The sequence below is a fragment of the Halyomorpha halys genome, unplaced genomic scaffold, assembly GCF_000696795.3.
Source record: "Halyomorpha halys isolate HHAL.00 unplaced genomic scaffold, Hhal_1.1 Scaffold733.1, whole genome shotgun sequence".
NCBI classification, from domain to species: Eukaryota; Metazoa; Arthropoda; class Insecta; order Hemiptera; family Pentatomidae; genus Halyomorpha; species Halyomorpha halys.
The window spans coordinates 1-15,669 of record NW_027108463.1 but is presented as its reverse complement, the minus strand read 5'-3'; the positions used below and the strand labels follow the sequence as shown (position 1 = coordinate 15,669).

General features: G+C 30.2%; 2 protein-coding genes across 3 annotated transcripts in view; both read right to left on the bottom strand.

Moving 5' to 3' along the window:
* Positions 1-10,191, bottom strand: part of nAChRalpha6 (nicotinic acetylcholine receptor alpha6) — a gene marked incomplete at its 5' end in the record, with an annotated part of 58,504 nt that extends 48,313 nt beyond the window's left edge. For both annotated transcript variants that reach the window (XM_014428659.1, XM_014428657.1), the window contains 1 exon segment: positions 10,147-10,191. In XM_014428659.1, coding sequence (XP_014284145.1) covers positions 10,147-10,191 — 45 coding nt within the window.
* Positions 10,192-11,877: 1,686 nt separating this feature from the next.
* On the bottom strand, positions 11,878-14,466 carry LOC136795620 (uncharacterized). The gene is made up of 3 exons (XM_067046786.1): positions 14,326-14,466; positions 12,704-12,832; positions 11,878-12,603 (listed from the first exon to the last, which is right to left on the bottom strand). The coding sequence occupies exons 1-3, from the start codon at positions 14,464-14,466 to the stop codon at positions 11,878-11,880; spliced, it is 996 nt and encodes a 331-aa protein (XP_066902887.1).
* Between the last annotated feature and the right edge of the window lie 1,203 nt (positions 14,467-15,669).

Genomic DNA, 15,669 nt, shown 5'->3' with positions numbered 1-15,669 from the left:
TATTCTTCAGTCAACAAGTCCGTTGAATCAAGGCCATGTTGAGCAGATTTCAAATATCATAAAAACTATTTTAACTCTTCCCATCATAATTGAAAATACAGTAAATTTAAGAAAAAATAGAAGTCAAGAAATAGTGCTAAAGAATAATATTCAGAAAGTAAATCATTTGAAAAAATCCCTAACTGTTGTGCGACAATTGATGTTTACATGGAACAACGAGGCAGGTTTTGGTTTTGGTTTGGCATTCGTTGTTTGGGCACAGAGGAGAAATGATGTTTCCTGGAGGGAGGGTGTCATCATCATCTTTTGTCTAGCTCAAGGGTAGACATCTTGAAAAAGAAGATATCAAAGAGTCACCCAAGAAGAATAGGGGACTTTTGGTTTGAATTACCTGGAGAGAGGAGTCATTGCCTATAAGCAGAGGTGACTGGAAGCCATGTTTGATGGTTAGACAGAGCATTTTGGGAAAGAAGACATGAAGACTCACCAACCATCAAAAGAAGATTGTGAACTGGGTTAGTTTTTGTTATAACTAAATTTAAATAAATTTGTAAAAGAGATATTAATTTAATTAAGTGTAATTATAATAAGTGTCTGGTTCTGATTGCCTAGCAACTCGCCCTGAGATTAAGAGTCTTTTTATATTATAAAGTTAAATAAAATTCTATTATATATTTAATATTAAAGTTCTTAATTTGAACCCAAATTATTTTTTATATATGAAAAACGTTTTATAAAACGATCAAAATTCATTTTATTTTATTTTAAAATAAATTTTATATTATTACAATATATATACATACAAGGCATCATTGGAGATGCTACAAAATTTATTTAGAAAAAAATTAGAGACAGAGCCTTTTACTTATCAGGGCAGATTATTGTAAGTAAAAATATGGTGTTGGATTATGTGTAATAGTGGGACAAATTTCTGGAAATGGAGACAAAAATATATACCACCACAACCTATAATGGTTCTTGGGCTCAGATTTTAGTAAGGAAGTGCTGCTTAATCATTGGTAATACAAGGAGGTAGGTGATTTGGTCAGCATCCATATTCAAAAGCCGTGTTTTCCCCCAAACCTATGAAGGATGAAGAAACCCCCTTTGTAAAGTTTGGGTGTGCTCCAGGAGGGTCTCTCAATCACAGAGTCAAACTACCACTGATATAACAGAAAATAAATTTTCTGCTCATAATCTCAAGCACAGGCTTAAATGGGGCTTAAGAGTTCAGTGCTTAATATAATGTAATATTAAAATTTAGAAAAAGTATGAACCATGTGTTTTGGAAGAGCACTTTGGTTCTTATGGTAATGAAACTATGATTATTCTGAATAAAGGTTGATGATTGAACCCAAGGACTTCCCAATAATACAGGGCTATATTTGTTTGAAAGCTTTTTGTTAAATAATTTCTAAGATACTAGGTGTGAGATCAGAAAATTATGACATTTATGCATATTTTCCTTATGGACAGTTATGAGTAAAGTGTCACAATGAAAATATTTTTTTAACTCATGTGAAATTCATTTGAAACAATTGAATGATTAAAACAATGCTACCTTTCAAAAAATAAACGTTCTTTAGCACTAGATTATGAGGAACCACTTCTTATCCTGACAATTTTTCTCCACCGATGTGCAAAAACATACATATTTTATAATTCATTGTTTCTTTTATTGTTCAATAAATTAATTGATTTTTTTCTTTTGACCTGTTCACAACAGCTCAGAAAGAGAATACACATTTTAGAACCAACACAATTTTTACCATTAAGGTAAGATCAATCTATATAACAACATTAAGAAGTTAAATGTTCATTAAACAAAATGGATGCTTCAGACATTATTTATCAACAAAAAACTCATATACATATAAATGGTTTCTTTAACAATCATAACTGTTGATAATCATAGAAAATTGACTAAATTATTGAACAGCAATAATGTATGAAAAAAAATTATAATGATTATATATATGTTATCATATTTCAAATTTATAATAAATAGTATTATCATACTAAATGCTTAACTAGGATGTTGGACATCATAAATAAAATTAATTTTGGTATTATTATGGGTTACCTAAAGTAATTAATCTTATATATTCTTATTACAGTATAAAAAAAAATCACAAAAAGTAAAAAAAAATGTACATTTCATTACTATACAGGTGTAAGGAATTTTTAATATGTAAGTCAATAAGTTTCAGTAAAAAATATCATATGTCACAAAAACTTGCACACAGACAAAATTTTAGAACATCTTACATCTAAACAAAGATAGATAAATAACATGCATATAATTGGGCAAAACTAAAAGCAATGTATTTTTTTATAAAAAGCCTACCAAAAGAAATTTAGAGTAAGTATTACATTAAAGCATGCTAATACCTACTTGAAAACTTGAAGCGTAGACAGTTATGCATGCGTAGTGGTGTCATATTATCCAAATGAATTAAAAATGTTAAAGAGCCAATGATCATTAATGTTTAAACAAAAATTGTTATCATATTTTAATAGAACTATAAATACTTCACTCAGATGGAAATCAATTTTAATTGTTAACAAAAAACATCGTAGAGGTGAAATGTAAATTAGTGTATGTTTATATAATTTACACACACGGCAGTTATGTTGTGTATCAATTATCTAATTTAAACAAAATTTATAGTGAGTAGCAATTAAAATTTACAATTACCTAACTAATCAATTTACAATGCTTGTCATATGAAACATTATACCAATGTTTGTTAAAAATCAACCTATTTTCTAAATTGAGTTTACATTTTTCTACAGTTGAAAAGAACTGAAAAAATGATTGCTTAATTTCTTAGGAAAAATAAGTATAACTTAAATAACAATTACCAGTTCAATTTCAAAGTAAAATACTTAAATTGGCACCAAAATCTTTGATAAGTACAATTTTAGTTGTTAACAGAAGTAAAGCTGTATTTCAATTAAAATTTGTCAATCAGGCTCCCTAAGATCGGTACACAATAACCATCTACAGGCTGTGTTGTTTCCTTTACTGGACAAGATAAAAAATTCAAAACCATTTAAGGTATATCACGGTAAGTGTATAAATGGGTATCTTTTCCAAATGCACATTGTTGGAAGAGCTACTAGATGGTAGCTCTACTAACAAAATAAATTAGGGAAAAATCCCTATTTGTGCATCTACCCGACAAACCTTATGAACTTAGTTTAGAAAAATTAGCTTATAATATTTTGTAACATCCTTACCCTTCTGTTTTGATCTCATACAAAGTCTCTACTGTAGCATTCATGATTACCTATTAATCACATTATGACTTATTTCAAACATCATGTTGCATCCAATATAAGTTTTGGTTATTAATGTGTTAATTTGGCTTAGCAAGGTGCTAGTTAAAGACCAAATCTTACAGTTTTGGGTAAGTACAGCAGTTATTACAGCAGCTTATACTTTGAGTGTATAATTTTCTTATAATTTTTGGGATACCGTAATTTGTTAGAGGGAATAAGGGCTCTGTTCCTGATTATTATATGCTGGGTTATGGGTATAAATCGATGATTTTTTAAGATTATATTGAAATTAAGGTGTTAAACCTTTTAACTTTAGGGAATATTCTTATATCCACACTGATCTTTTTGCCTGAAAAAAGTATTCACCTTACTATCATGTATATTATTATTTTTTACATTTAAGTTTCTTCTTAGTATTGTTATGTCAAGTGTAAAAATCAAGAATTTTGTGTTTATCCTATCCTATATACATTATGATTCTTATCACATTATAGAGATCTAAGTTTGACAATAAGGGTAAGAAACCATTCCACTATCTCAAGCCTGTTCTATCTTCAACTTTCTGAATTGATACTATACATGAGGAATTATTCATTCATGTCCTCATCAGTCTTCTAGACAGGACGTCATCAATCTAGGCTTGAAATAGCCTAAATTTCTATCCAAATATTGTTGTCTCCTTTGGTAATAGTCAAATAGGATGTATACTTCTTGATTTTTCTTCCATAATTTTTAAAGTATCATTAAGCTTGAAAATGCACCCTAATAGCTCATTAATTTTCTAAATCCTACTTTGGTGGTCTAGAATCCTATCCTGCAAAGAGCAATCTTGTTCAGCAGGATATAGATCATAACTAATAATTCATCAAACCAAGGTTAGAACATGGCAGTAAAGCTCTACTATACTAATAAATGAAAAAAAAAAGTATGTATAAAAAGATGGAAGCTAACGATGCTACAAAATTCTTTATTTCATACAATTCCCACAACATAAGTTAGATTCTAATATTAGTATGTTTTGATTGAACAGAAAAATTAAGTATTGAAAAATGAAGGGGTTCATTTAAACACTTAGGTAGCATTAAAAAAAAAGTTTTAAAGGTATACAAAAATAAATGTTAAAAGTTTAAAATTAATAAATTTTCTATACAACTTCCAATCATAATGAGAGACAAAATGTATATAATATTACTGGCTTTTATTTTCATAAATACTGTTAATATACAACATGAATGATGAAATGTCATCGACAAATTATTTGTTAATGAAATTGCTATATTAAGAGGCTACTGTGTTAAAGTGATTAATACAAAAGTATAATTGATAAATGAATTGAGTTTAGCATAATAGCCAGAAAAGGTTTAGTCTTGGACATATCAAATTAAGTTCTCCTTGACAGTGTAAAAGGGTCAAAATGTTGAGATAAAGGATCAAAAGAAGTTTTTTTTTTAAAACAACAACATTGTTTTTTTAAATTAAAAAATAAGACAAGAAAACATTAACACAAAGTTGTGAATTTATCTTTTAAAAAATTTGATAAATTGTGAATTTTATAAATTTAATGTTTTTTAATCCAGGCAGGTTTCCCTTGAACGCTATTAACTTTAACTTGATATTTATTTTTCACAATCAAACAAGAGTCTATTGTCACTGAATGGTATCAACTGTTAGACAAGGATTCAAACTATAAATTGTTGGTTATGTAGATACTTGAGATTTGAATATTCGGTAAAGTGATGGTACCATCCATGTACCTGTGCCAAGAATAGGTTTAAATATTTAAAATAAAAGTTTTGTTCTTTTTGATTAAATTGGCAAATTAAATTTTAATATATAGAACAGGAATCTATATTAATATTGTTAATATGTAAAATTAGTAGCTTACTAAATTAGTGTTATCAATGTTTAGTTGTAGTTAATATAAGCTCCTGCTCATCTATAAAAGAGAATATCCCATGGACAGAATGCAAAAAAATAAAATGTATATATAAATATTTATGGTTTTTAAAGTTTATAAGAAATGAAAATAATATTAATCAAAAACAAAAAGATTGTGAATATATGTTGTAAATGGAGGAAATAATAGATGAAAGATATTTAATATTTTTTTTATCTACATTTAATAATTTACAGCTGCACTACCAATTAAAAAAGTATTTCAGAAAAAAAGAGAAGAAACTGAAATAAAACTGCAACAAATGTAGCCATTGATTCACTTGAAAAATAAATAAATGAAATATCATTAGATCATTAAAGTTTAAATAATGGTGCGTTTTCAAAGACTACACATCAAAGAATAAAAAGAAAAGAATTTGTATAATAGCAAACATATAGATCTAAGAGATTTAGGTGATAAAAATACTTTAGGCTCAAGCCATCAGCCAGGATCTTATAACTATAAATTCTATGGTTGATTAACTGTAGTAGCCAACTTTAAAGAAAAATAGACGACATTACACTACTAGGTGTTAAAATCTACTTTTTAATTCATATAAATACAAATGAACATTACAGATGCATAACACGACAGTTTTAACAATATCTTATCCAAACCTTAATACATATATACGTTTTTTATAGCTTGAATCTTTTGGTAAATTTGTGTAAATTGTGGTCACAAGCAAAAAGTGAAGTTGTATGTTTTTTTTTTTTCATTTGAAATGAATAGAAGGGAAAAAAGAAATAGGAAAGAAGTTAAAATAAAATAAAAGAATAAATAAAAAATTCCAATTTGTATAAATAATTGCCACAAACCTAAACATTATTTCTTAATAATGTACCTACAATTATGTTGACAGTGAAATTGATTTATTATCATTGTAATTTGAAATTTGCCTTGGGAATAAATTTGGCCTGTAGTAAAAGTTGGATAGTTATTTTATGAATAATGAATATGAAATGATATTGTAAAATATGAATATGGTTGGGGGTGCAGTCAATAGGAAACAAAAAATAGTTAACAATTATTTATTTGCTGATGTTTCGCCCCACTTTATTGAGCTTCATCAGGGCTGTTGGAGCTGAAAGATATCGAAACAGTCCAACAGTCAAAACGGTCAACAAAGTGGGGCAAAATGTTGGTAAATAAATAGTTGTTAACTATTTTTTATTTCCTTTTGATCACACCCCACGACATCTTTATATTTAGGAAAAATACAGTCAATTATTTATATATTTGATATTGTAAAATATTCAGGGATACATGATCGTAATATGTTCATAGTGATTTTTTACTTTTAATATTCTTTTTAACATTTATTTCTCATATATAGGCCTAATAATTAAGAGTTAATGAAAATAGTATGACTTTTTAGAGCAATAGGAAAATATAAGTTAATAATATTTTAATAATTATTTTCTGAATTATTTAGTCACGGTATAAAATGACAATTTTATAACATAAGTGACAGAAGAGATGTTACATGTATATAATTCTAATTTATATTAGCCTCTCATTGTTATTGCAAAAGAGGAAAGAGAAATTCAACCTCAATATCCTCAGAATGCTCCCTATATAGTACTATGAGAAGTGCTAAACAGCCCTGATTGTATCACCACAAACAGAGTGCAGGAAATGGTATTCTGGGAAAGATGGGACAATGGGTCATTGTGATAGCGCCTTTCTAGGGAGAAAAGGCAATGAAATCAATCTCTTCACCATTTGGACTGCAAGATTAGGAATTAGACCAGTATTGGGTCGTTTGTACCTCAGGTGGCTGAGGTGCGGATTTTAGCAACTGAAAACTGTGGATGGTGCTGGTTCGAATTTGACATGGGGTGTGGACCTTTTTCATTTCTGTATGGGTCCCACAAAATGTAAATTTGACTCCCTACCATCTTTAGAATTGGTTAGTTACCTCTAGATTACTCCCCCCGTATGATGAACAGGAAAGAGGTTATAAAAAAAAAGTTAGTACCAGTATTCTGTCTCTTACCAAAAAACCTATCTTATAACCAAGTAGGATAGATTTATTATTAAAATATTAAGGATTCTAAAACAATCAACTCTAGGGTGTGGATTTAAGAAGAAGTGCTATTTCAGTGGGAGTATATGTAGCAGTGGCCATTAGACTATTATTTGGTCAGATCAGCAATTAAAAAAAAAATCTTTTGCTGAAAATGTACATTACAGACTTCAGGATGGTAATCTAAAATTGAATATTAAATTCCTGGGTTAGGGGGTAAATAGTTTAATAGCATGGCTGATTTCTGTAAGAGGTGGAATATGTTAGCTAATACTATCCACAATAAGGCTTAACTTTGTGTGGGTTTCTTCAAACTTGAATCCTTTTGACAATGTGTGAGATGGTTTTGGTTGATCCAATGGGTTTCTCAATCCCCCTCCTCTTTCCCATTATACTAAAGTATCTAAACCAGCTTCCAATAGAGTTAGGACTATTCTTGGAGAATTTGGAAGTAAAACATAAAAACCAGTAGAAATCATGCAAAAAGACTTCAAACTTGAGTAGTTGAATGAATTGAAATTGGATGAAAATTCAAAAATAGAGTTTATTAGAAATAGGGAAGTTTTAAGGCATATAGGGAATCTATAGTTAATGAATATAGATTTTCTTATCAATCCATATGAGTAGTATGAGATTGATATCATTTGTAAAGTTGTCAAAATAAGATAGATAAAAAGAAAACAAAATAAATTTTTAACAAAAATAATAGGAAATGATTTTAGATCGTTTAAAATGTGACCATAATTTATCGTGTACCATGGTGACCAGCTTATATATACAAGTTTTGTCGCCATAGTTTATGAGTGATGTGAGAGTAGAAAAACTGCCGTGTGTGCCTTCTAATATAAGGTATCCAAAGTATATTATTTTACTTAGGTGACACAATAACCAAATAAAATGAGAAGAAATGAATAATAAAAGAAACTGTTTTTCATTTAGTGATAAATTTCACTACAATAAGTGATACTTTCTTATAGATCCCACACACACGAGCGTGCGGGTTCTGATAAATATCTTTATATATACACACTGTTTAGTTGACATTCTACTTACCAAAGAAAGCCAAATATTGGTTATTAGAAGTTGGTTTTTCTCATCCTTTTGTGTTCCGTGTCAACATAAAACAACATGATGTTAGTAGAACATTGAAGACAGCATGCAATTGTGTTGTGAAGTTTATCTTTGGTATAAGTATATTACACTTAAAATACCTTAAATCATATAAATAATTTTAAAATATACCGATTTTCTCTTTTAGCCTTTAAAACAAAATTAATTTCAATTACGGATACTGAAAAATGAAACAGGAAAAAATTCAAACATCATTGCAGGATTGACATAAACAAGTATTTTGGAATTCATAGAGATTTATTACTTCAAAAAAATATTGAGTTTTATATTTATCAATATTTCCGTTTATTGTTGATTTGAATTTATATTAATTTATTATTAACAAAAATGAGCCAAGCTTGTAGATGTAATCAAGCAACACAAGTAGGGGATTTTATAACATTATTTTATAGTTTCATAATACTATTTATTAACAGGGGTCATAACAGTAAAGTTGATAGTTCTTTACCAAATATAAATAGTTTTCCCTTCAGGTATAAATTGAATATATATTTTTTTATTGAAAAAAAAATAAATCTATAGCTACATAATGCAAAATTTCTAGAAGAGAAGGTTTCTTTCATGACACTTTATTTCTTACTATTTCTAAAGAAGAAACTTTCCATTCTTCACACGACATATTCTCATAGAATATTATGAAACTTTGTTAATTTAAGAGTAACAAATTATTGGAATCAATATAAAAAGTGTTTCTGAATTTAAATTTTTAACTAAACGAGGAATATTTAATATGTTGCTCAGAGTGGAGTATAAAAGTCACATTTGTTTTGTAGATTAATTTAGTTTAATTTAATAAAAACTGGTTCTTTATGGAAAATATTGGTAAAGGGTGAAACATGTGTTCTTTATATGATCCTCAAAGACGTTACTGAACTTCCAATGAAGTTGGTGATATGTATTGGGTGGGATTAAGAGGCGTTATTTAACTATCAATTCTATTTCTATGAGAATGAATCAAATTAAGCATAAGTAAGGGAACAAAATCCTTGCTTTTACACAACAAATTAAGTTTAGTAAGACGTTTTTTGGAAATTTCCTTTATATTCAATTGAAGGCAGAATCTAATATTTGAGGAAATCAATGGGATGGAAATAATTTAATGATAAAACTACATTTTAATATCTTATTTTTAAGGAATTTTACCAGTTTATGAAGTTTGTAAATTATATTGATTTATTTCAAAATGAAAATTTAATATTTAAAAGTATATATTGAAGGATACAATCGGAAGATTCCAAAAACAAAACTTCAAGTCTCTCGAATAGCTGTAAATAGCTAATCAGTCAAAGTTTCACTGATGCACTGTCTCTATTTGGTGTTTTTAATTGTTGGTGTGAAATGTGTCTTTGGTGTGCATTTGTGCAATCTTGTCTTTTTCTGTCCTGATGATGCTTGAATCTGCGAAACATTGAGTGATTATTTATTTACTCCTCTTTGAGAAACTTTGTCATTAGAATTTTCCAATTAAATTCTAACAATAATGTTCTGCCTCTGTTTTGAGTTTTTTAATCCTTTTTATTAGTACCTATGTATTGGATGTTTACCATCATAGCTAAGCTCACTTTATTGCCATTTTTTTTTCTCTTGATAGAATTATTTGGCTCAAAAAAGGAAAAAAGAACAGTGTAATCTCAATATTGGCTAATGAAAATAAGCCATTTAAATGGAGTGTTGATGATGGGGTGTGGCGTTGATAAGGGTGTGAGGCAGCGATATGGAAGCAAGCAAGCAGAGGAACCAACACCATCACACCTTTACAACTTACCAGGTTCAACCACGCATTCGTTGTGAGGATTTGATTTTTTTCGTCCTAAAAAAAAACCCCGCATGAAAAGGTAAATTTAATTGGTTAATTTATCTTTCATCACCCCTTCGCTATATAATCTGATGATTTTTATCCTTTGAAGGGGTTATATATGTTTATACAAAATAAGCGGTCTTCAATGAATCAATTACATTAAATATATGTAAATTAGCAGATCATATATATGATTTAAATTACATGTATTAAATTAAATATAAAAAAAATAACAGTTGGGCAAGCACTCCTACATTCTAATAACTGCATGGTTATAAAAAAAAAAATTAAAGAAAATCTTTTAAACTTTATGCTCAGATAAAATACAGTTTCTGTGGAGTGCCTGCTTGAGTGATAAACTAAAGTTGATTTTTTTACAGCTTGCAATACCATTGTACTTCCAAAGAAATCACTTTATCAAGTTTATTGATTGATAAAAGCACATTTTACAACTCACAATCAGACATTGTGATTAAGTCTAGTTAGCATAATTTTCATTCTAACATTAGGTAATGATAAACAATAAAAATATAAAACTTAAATAAACACATAAACACTTATATAAAAATTTACCATAACTTTTGAAAAAATTAGTTAAATTTTAATTGTTATAATAATTTTTTTCCCAGAAGACTAAGCATTGGAAAAATAGCAATAATAATAATAATTTCTTTATATATTCTGGGACACATTCCTATAGAATAATACTACATAAATAATAGATGGGATTTAGAGCCTTAGATTAACTTATAAGAGAACAAAATAATAATAATATACAATAGAATTATTAAAAAATTAAATTATTGATATCAGAAGCTTATTTGTTTCTGTTTAAAGCTTAAAAGTTACTTTATTATGATAAAGTAACTTTTAAGCCTTTAAATAGAAACAAACTTCTAACATGAATAACTTAAAAGAAAATATTTAAGAGAGAAATGCTAATTAAAAGTATAAATATTTATAGGATTAATTTAGCAGTGTTTAAAAAGTCTGATTGTAAATGTGATACATCAAATTTAATCCTATTTGAACTGGATGGATAGGAAGTGATGGAATAAGTAGGCTTTGAAAGTGGGAAGGCTAGTGAGGGAATATTAAGGAAGTAACTAGTAATCTAAACATTTTAAATGGAAATGGGTGACAGAGGTAATTTGTGAAGGTTAAATAGAAGTTTATAGGAATATTATTCAGGAAGAACAATTTTGGGAATAGGAAGAAAAATTTTAAAAAGGTAATTGCGTTGTGGAATGTAGGGAGGGTTTCATAAATAAAGACGAGTATGTTTCACCAATAAACGCCACAACAGACTATTCTTGAATGAGCAGCATGCCTGTTGCTTTGTTCTCAGCAGTATCATAGTGTTGCCATCTACCGATTTAGTTTATGGTATTTACAAACCAAAATAATAAAACTTATTTTCTATAAAAATTTCCTTCCTAAAATATGTTTTATTATTTCCTTTCATTTATTATTTTTCTTTATTTTATTTTTTAACTTAATTGCATCACTCTATATTATTTAATGTTTCACAAAACACTTTCTCAAGTCCTAGGTTCAAACATCCCCAACTGGTCTTCTGTATTTTGATGGCGATTTGGACCTCTACCTTTTTGCCTGCATCCAGATTTTTGATAGTCAGGATTATAATATTTACCAAGATACTCTCTGAAATCATGGAGATCTTGATCAATATAAGGTTTAACAATATTCATTGCATCTAAATCCCCTTTTCTTTTTGAGTTTCTTCTTCTTCTTGCTATGAGTATATTTCTTACTTTCTTCTTCTTTAGTTTTTTTTTTTATTTTGATCAACACTTCACTGCTATCACCATCAGGATCTAAATCACAATTTAACTCATATTTAAATGATTTTCTAGTATCTTCATGTTCGACATCAGCTACTAGTTTAGGTGCCTCGGATTCACAACCAGATTCTTCATCATTTAATGTTTGTTGTTGATCAGATGTCACTTGTTCTTTTGATGTAGGAACTTTATCTTCAAAGTGTTCATTACTCTCTTCGATTCTTCCTTCCTGGGAAAGGATGACTTTATTCTCCTTTTCAATTTTCTTAGTCACTGAATTTGGATCACCACATAATTCTGGAACAACTGAAACATCCTGAAAGTTAGAGTTGTTTTCATCACCTTTGCTATGTGTATTCATTATACTTTTCTCTCCAACAGTTTTACTGGTACTCCTTCCATCTTTCTTTGTTCCTTTGGTTCCTTCCTCCACCAGATACGTATTATCTCTGGTAATTGCGCATAAGGCAAATTCTTTAGCCAAAGATGCTCTATGATGTTTTCTTGGTTGAGGCTTTTGTGTATCTATGGGTCCATTTTGTCTGTGTTGTCTATTATTTTCTTTGTTAAACCAGCATTCCTTTTTTAAGTGACCTGGTTTTTTTACAAATAAAGCAGGCTTTTAGACAAAAGTTTGACCTTTTACAATATGTCTTTAATGCTTGTTCATTCCTCTTAAGGTTCTTTCTTCTCTCAAATGACAAAAGAATTTGCCTTACTTCAATGAATTTAATATTCCTATTTATCAAAATAGCTATGACAACAGGATCATAATAGGGTGGTAGGCCTTCAATAATGTATCTTACTAATTCTCTGTCTGTTAAGGATTTACCCAGTTGAGCTATCTCCTGAACATTGAAACCTCATAAGATATTCATCCAATGTTTCATATCTGTTTTTCCCAATTTTGGCATGATCAAACATTAAATAAATTACTTTTTCTTTGGGAATGCCCTCAAACCTTTCTCTTAATTTTTCCCAAACTCTTTTCGCCCTTTTTTCCACATTTAATTAACAGCAATACATCATCACTGGCCGTTAGAATTGTAATAGAGAGAATCAGCTTGTTTTTTTTCTTTTCCAAGCTTGCATCTCGTACCCGCAAAGCTCATGGTTGTGACCTAATTACATCCCATATTCTAAAACATCTTCCTCAAAAATCTGTTCTATTCCTCACCTACATCTACAATGCTGTACTCAGATCCACTTATTTTCCTGACCCATGGAAATTATCCATAATCAAAATGATTCCCAAACCTCAAAAGTCGCCTGAATACCCATCCTTCTACCGTCCTATCTCTTTGTTACCTATCATGGGCAAAATCCTTGAGAAACTCATCTTAAAACGCTTGTACCCTATCCTTGATTCCAACAACATAATCCCAGATCACCAGTTTGGATTCCGAACATCCCACTCCACTATCCAGCAATGCCATCGTGTGGTTGATGTTGTCTCGTCTTCATTGGAGCGCGGAATGTACTGCTCGGGAGTCTTTCTTGATGTAGAACAGGCTTTTGATCGTGTCTGGCACCCAGGACTGCTATACAAGATCCGTAAATTCATACCCCTTACATACTTCTTCATTATTCGTTCTTATCTCTCCGACAGATTATTTCAAGTTAATTACAACGGTGCTTATTCATCCCTATTCCGTCAGTCTGCTGGTGTACCTCAGGGTAGTATCCTTGGTCCTATCCTTTATACAGTTTTCACAGCTGACATCCCAACCCATCCTAACACTATCCTCACCACGTATGCCGATGACACATGTCTATTGTCAGTGAACAATGATCCTTACATTGTATCCCAAACCCTCCAATCCCACATCACAACCCTTGAAGAATGGTGCCAAAACTGGAGAATTAAAATAAATTCCAATAAATCCCACCAAATCACATTTACCCTTCGTCGTAAAGCCATGACCTCTTGTCCCACAGTATCCTTTAACAATACCCCACTTATTCCTGCCGTACAGATCCGTTGCTTAGGACTACATCTCGACAAACGACTGACATGGAATCCTCATACAAGACTAAACAGACAAGAAACTGCGCGTCGATTCCGACTATTACAACATTTACTAGACAAACGGTATAAATTGCCAATCCATTACAAAGGACTGATCTACATGACTATCATAAGGCCTATCTGGACATATGGAGTTGAGGTTTGGGGCTCCACTAAACCATCAAATTCCTCCCGAATCCAATCCTTACAGTCCAAAATCCTTCGTAAAATTCTTAATGCTCCTTACTTTGTCACAAATCAAGTCAATTTACTTGTTGTATATATGTGTATACAGTTGTAAATAACAATAAATAAATTATTGTTATTGAAAACTGCATCTTCTTCAGTCGGCGGATCTTTTTCAACAATATCTTCGTACAGGTCTTTTGCTTCTAAATATGCTTCGATTCTCATCGACCAGATCTCATAATTTTCTGCAGCGAGCCTTTCGATGTTGAATAATGTGGCGTCCATGTCCTTTGTGTTATGATTTCGGCGGTTAGTCCTAAACAAAACACAAAGCTTACGTATCCGTCAATATACATAAATTCCTCTCGTCACAAACCTTTTACGCCGCTAACCCCGCTCTGCTACCAAATTATTGTGGAAAGAATGGAGGGTTTTATAAATAAAGACAACGAGAGTGTGTTTTCATAAACAGACCCCACGACAGACTGCTCTAGAACAATGCAGCATGCCTGCTTTGTTCTCAGCAGTATCATAGTGTCGCCATCTACCGTTTTATTTACAAACCAAAATGATAAAACCTATTTTCTATAACAAATTGGAACCTATTATAAATGCCTTTGTTTTCTCCACACTTCATCTTGTTAGCTACAAAAAAAAAAAAAAAAAAATACTACATACTGTGACCAATCTGAGAGGAAGGATTTGAACTAGCGCATAGCTTTGTTGGAAGTAAGAAGATTTTGTAGTTTGAGTTGGATGATGTTATGACCTACTCTATCAAATGTTTTAGAGAAATCAAGAAGGATGCTGATAACTTGGTATTGAAATTTCCATAACTCACAATTGAAAACCAAAGTAGTAGCGTGATCAGAAGCCAGAGTGGAAATGATTATTGAGAGAACGTTATTTTAGGATGTTTGAAAATTGTTCTCTTCTGAGAAGAGAAATAGGACGGAAGGTATGTGGTGTGGAAGGAATGTAAATTTTATTTAATGGGCGGACTAGGACGATTTTCCAGTAATTAAGGAATATTGGTAGCAAAAGGAAGATTGGTAGAAAAGGTTATAAAATGGTAATTGAGATCATTTCGAATGAGTGTGAGAGAGCTGAGGTTATATTCTGCCTCTGAAAAAAATATTCAAAGTTTACTAATTATTTTATAAATATTTCATATATGAATCGTATGAAATCAAGATCACTATGAAAGGGTTGTGATGATGGCAGGATATTCTCAACGAAGGTCTAAAACGTTTCTTCTAAACTTATGTTCAATATATTAATGAATCTCATTTCAATGTTTAACATGTTCTTTAAAATAGAAAATTTTATTTTAAAGAACATGTAAAGCGAACGTGCTGATGAGTATTGGAATGGAATGTAACAGTCAGCGATCACGAAGTACCGCTATATCCCGCTAGGGGCCAGCACTACAAGCGTCTAAGAAGCTGTACAATTGTATATAAGTTTATTATTATAAAAATACGATCT

Coding starts and splice junctions, on each gene's coding strand:
- LOC136795620 (XM_067046786.1), bottom strand. CDS start 14,466: ATGGACGCCACATTATTCAACATCGAAAGGCTCGCTGCAGAAAATTAT. Junction 12,833..14,325: donor CGCCGACTGAAGAAGATGCA/GTTTTCAATAAC, acceptor TTCAATGTTCAG/GAGATAGCTCAACTGGGTAA. Junction 12,604..12,703: donor GGAATATTAAATTCATTGAA/GTAAGGCAAATT, acceptor TTTGTCTAAAAG/CCTGCTTTATTTGTAAAAAA.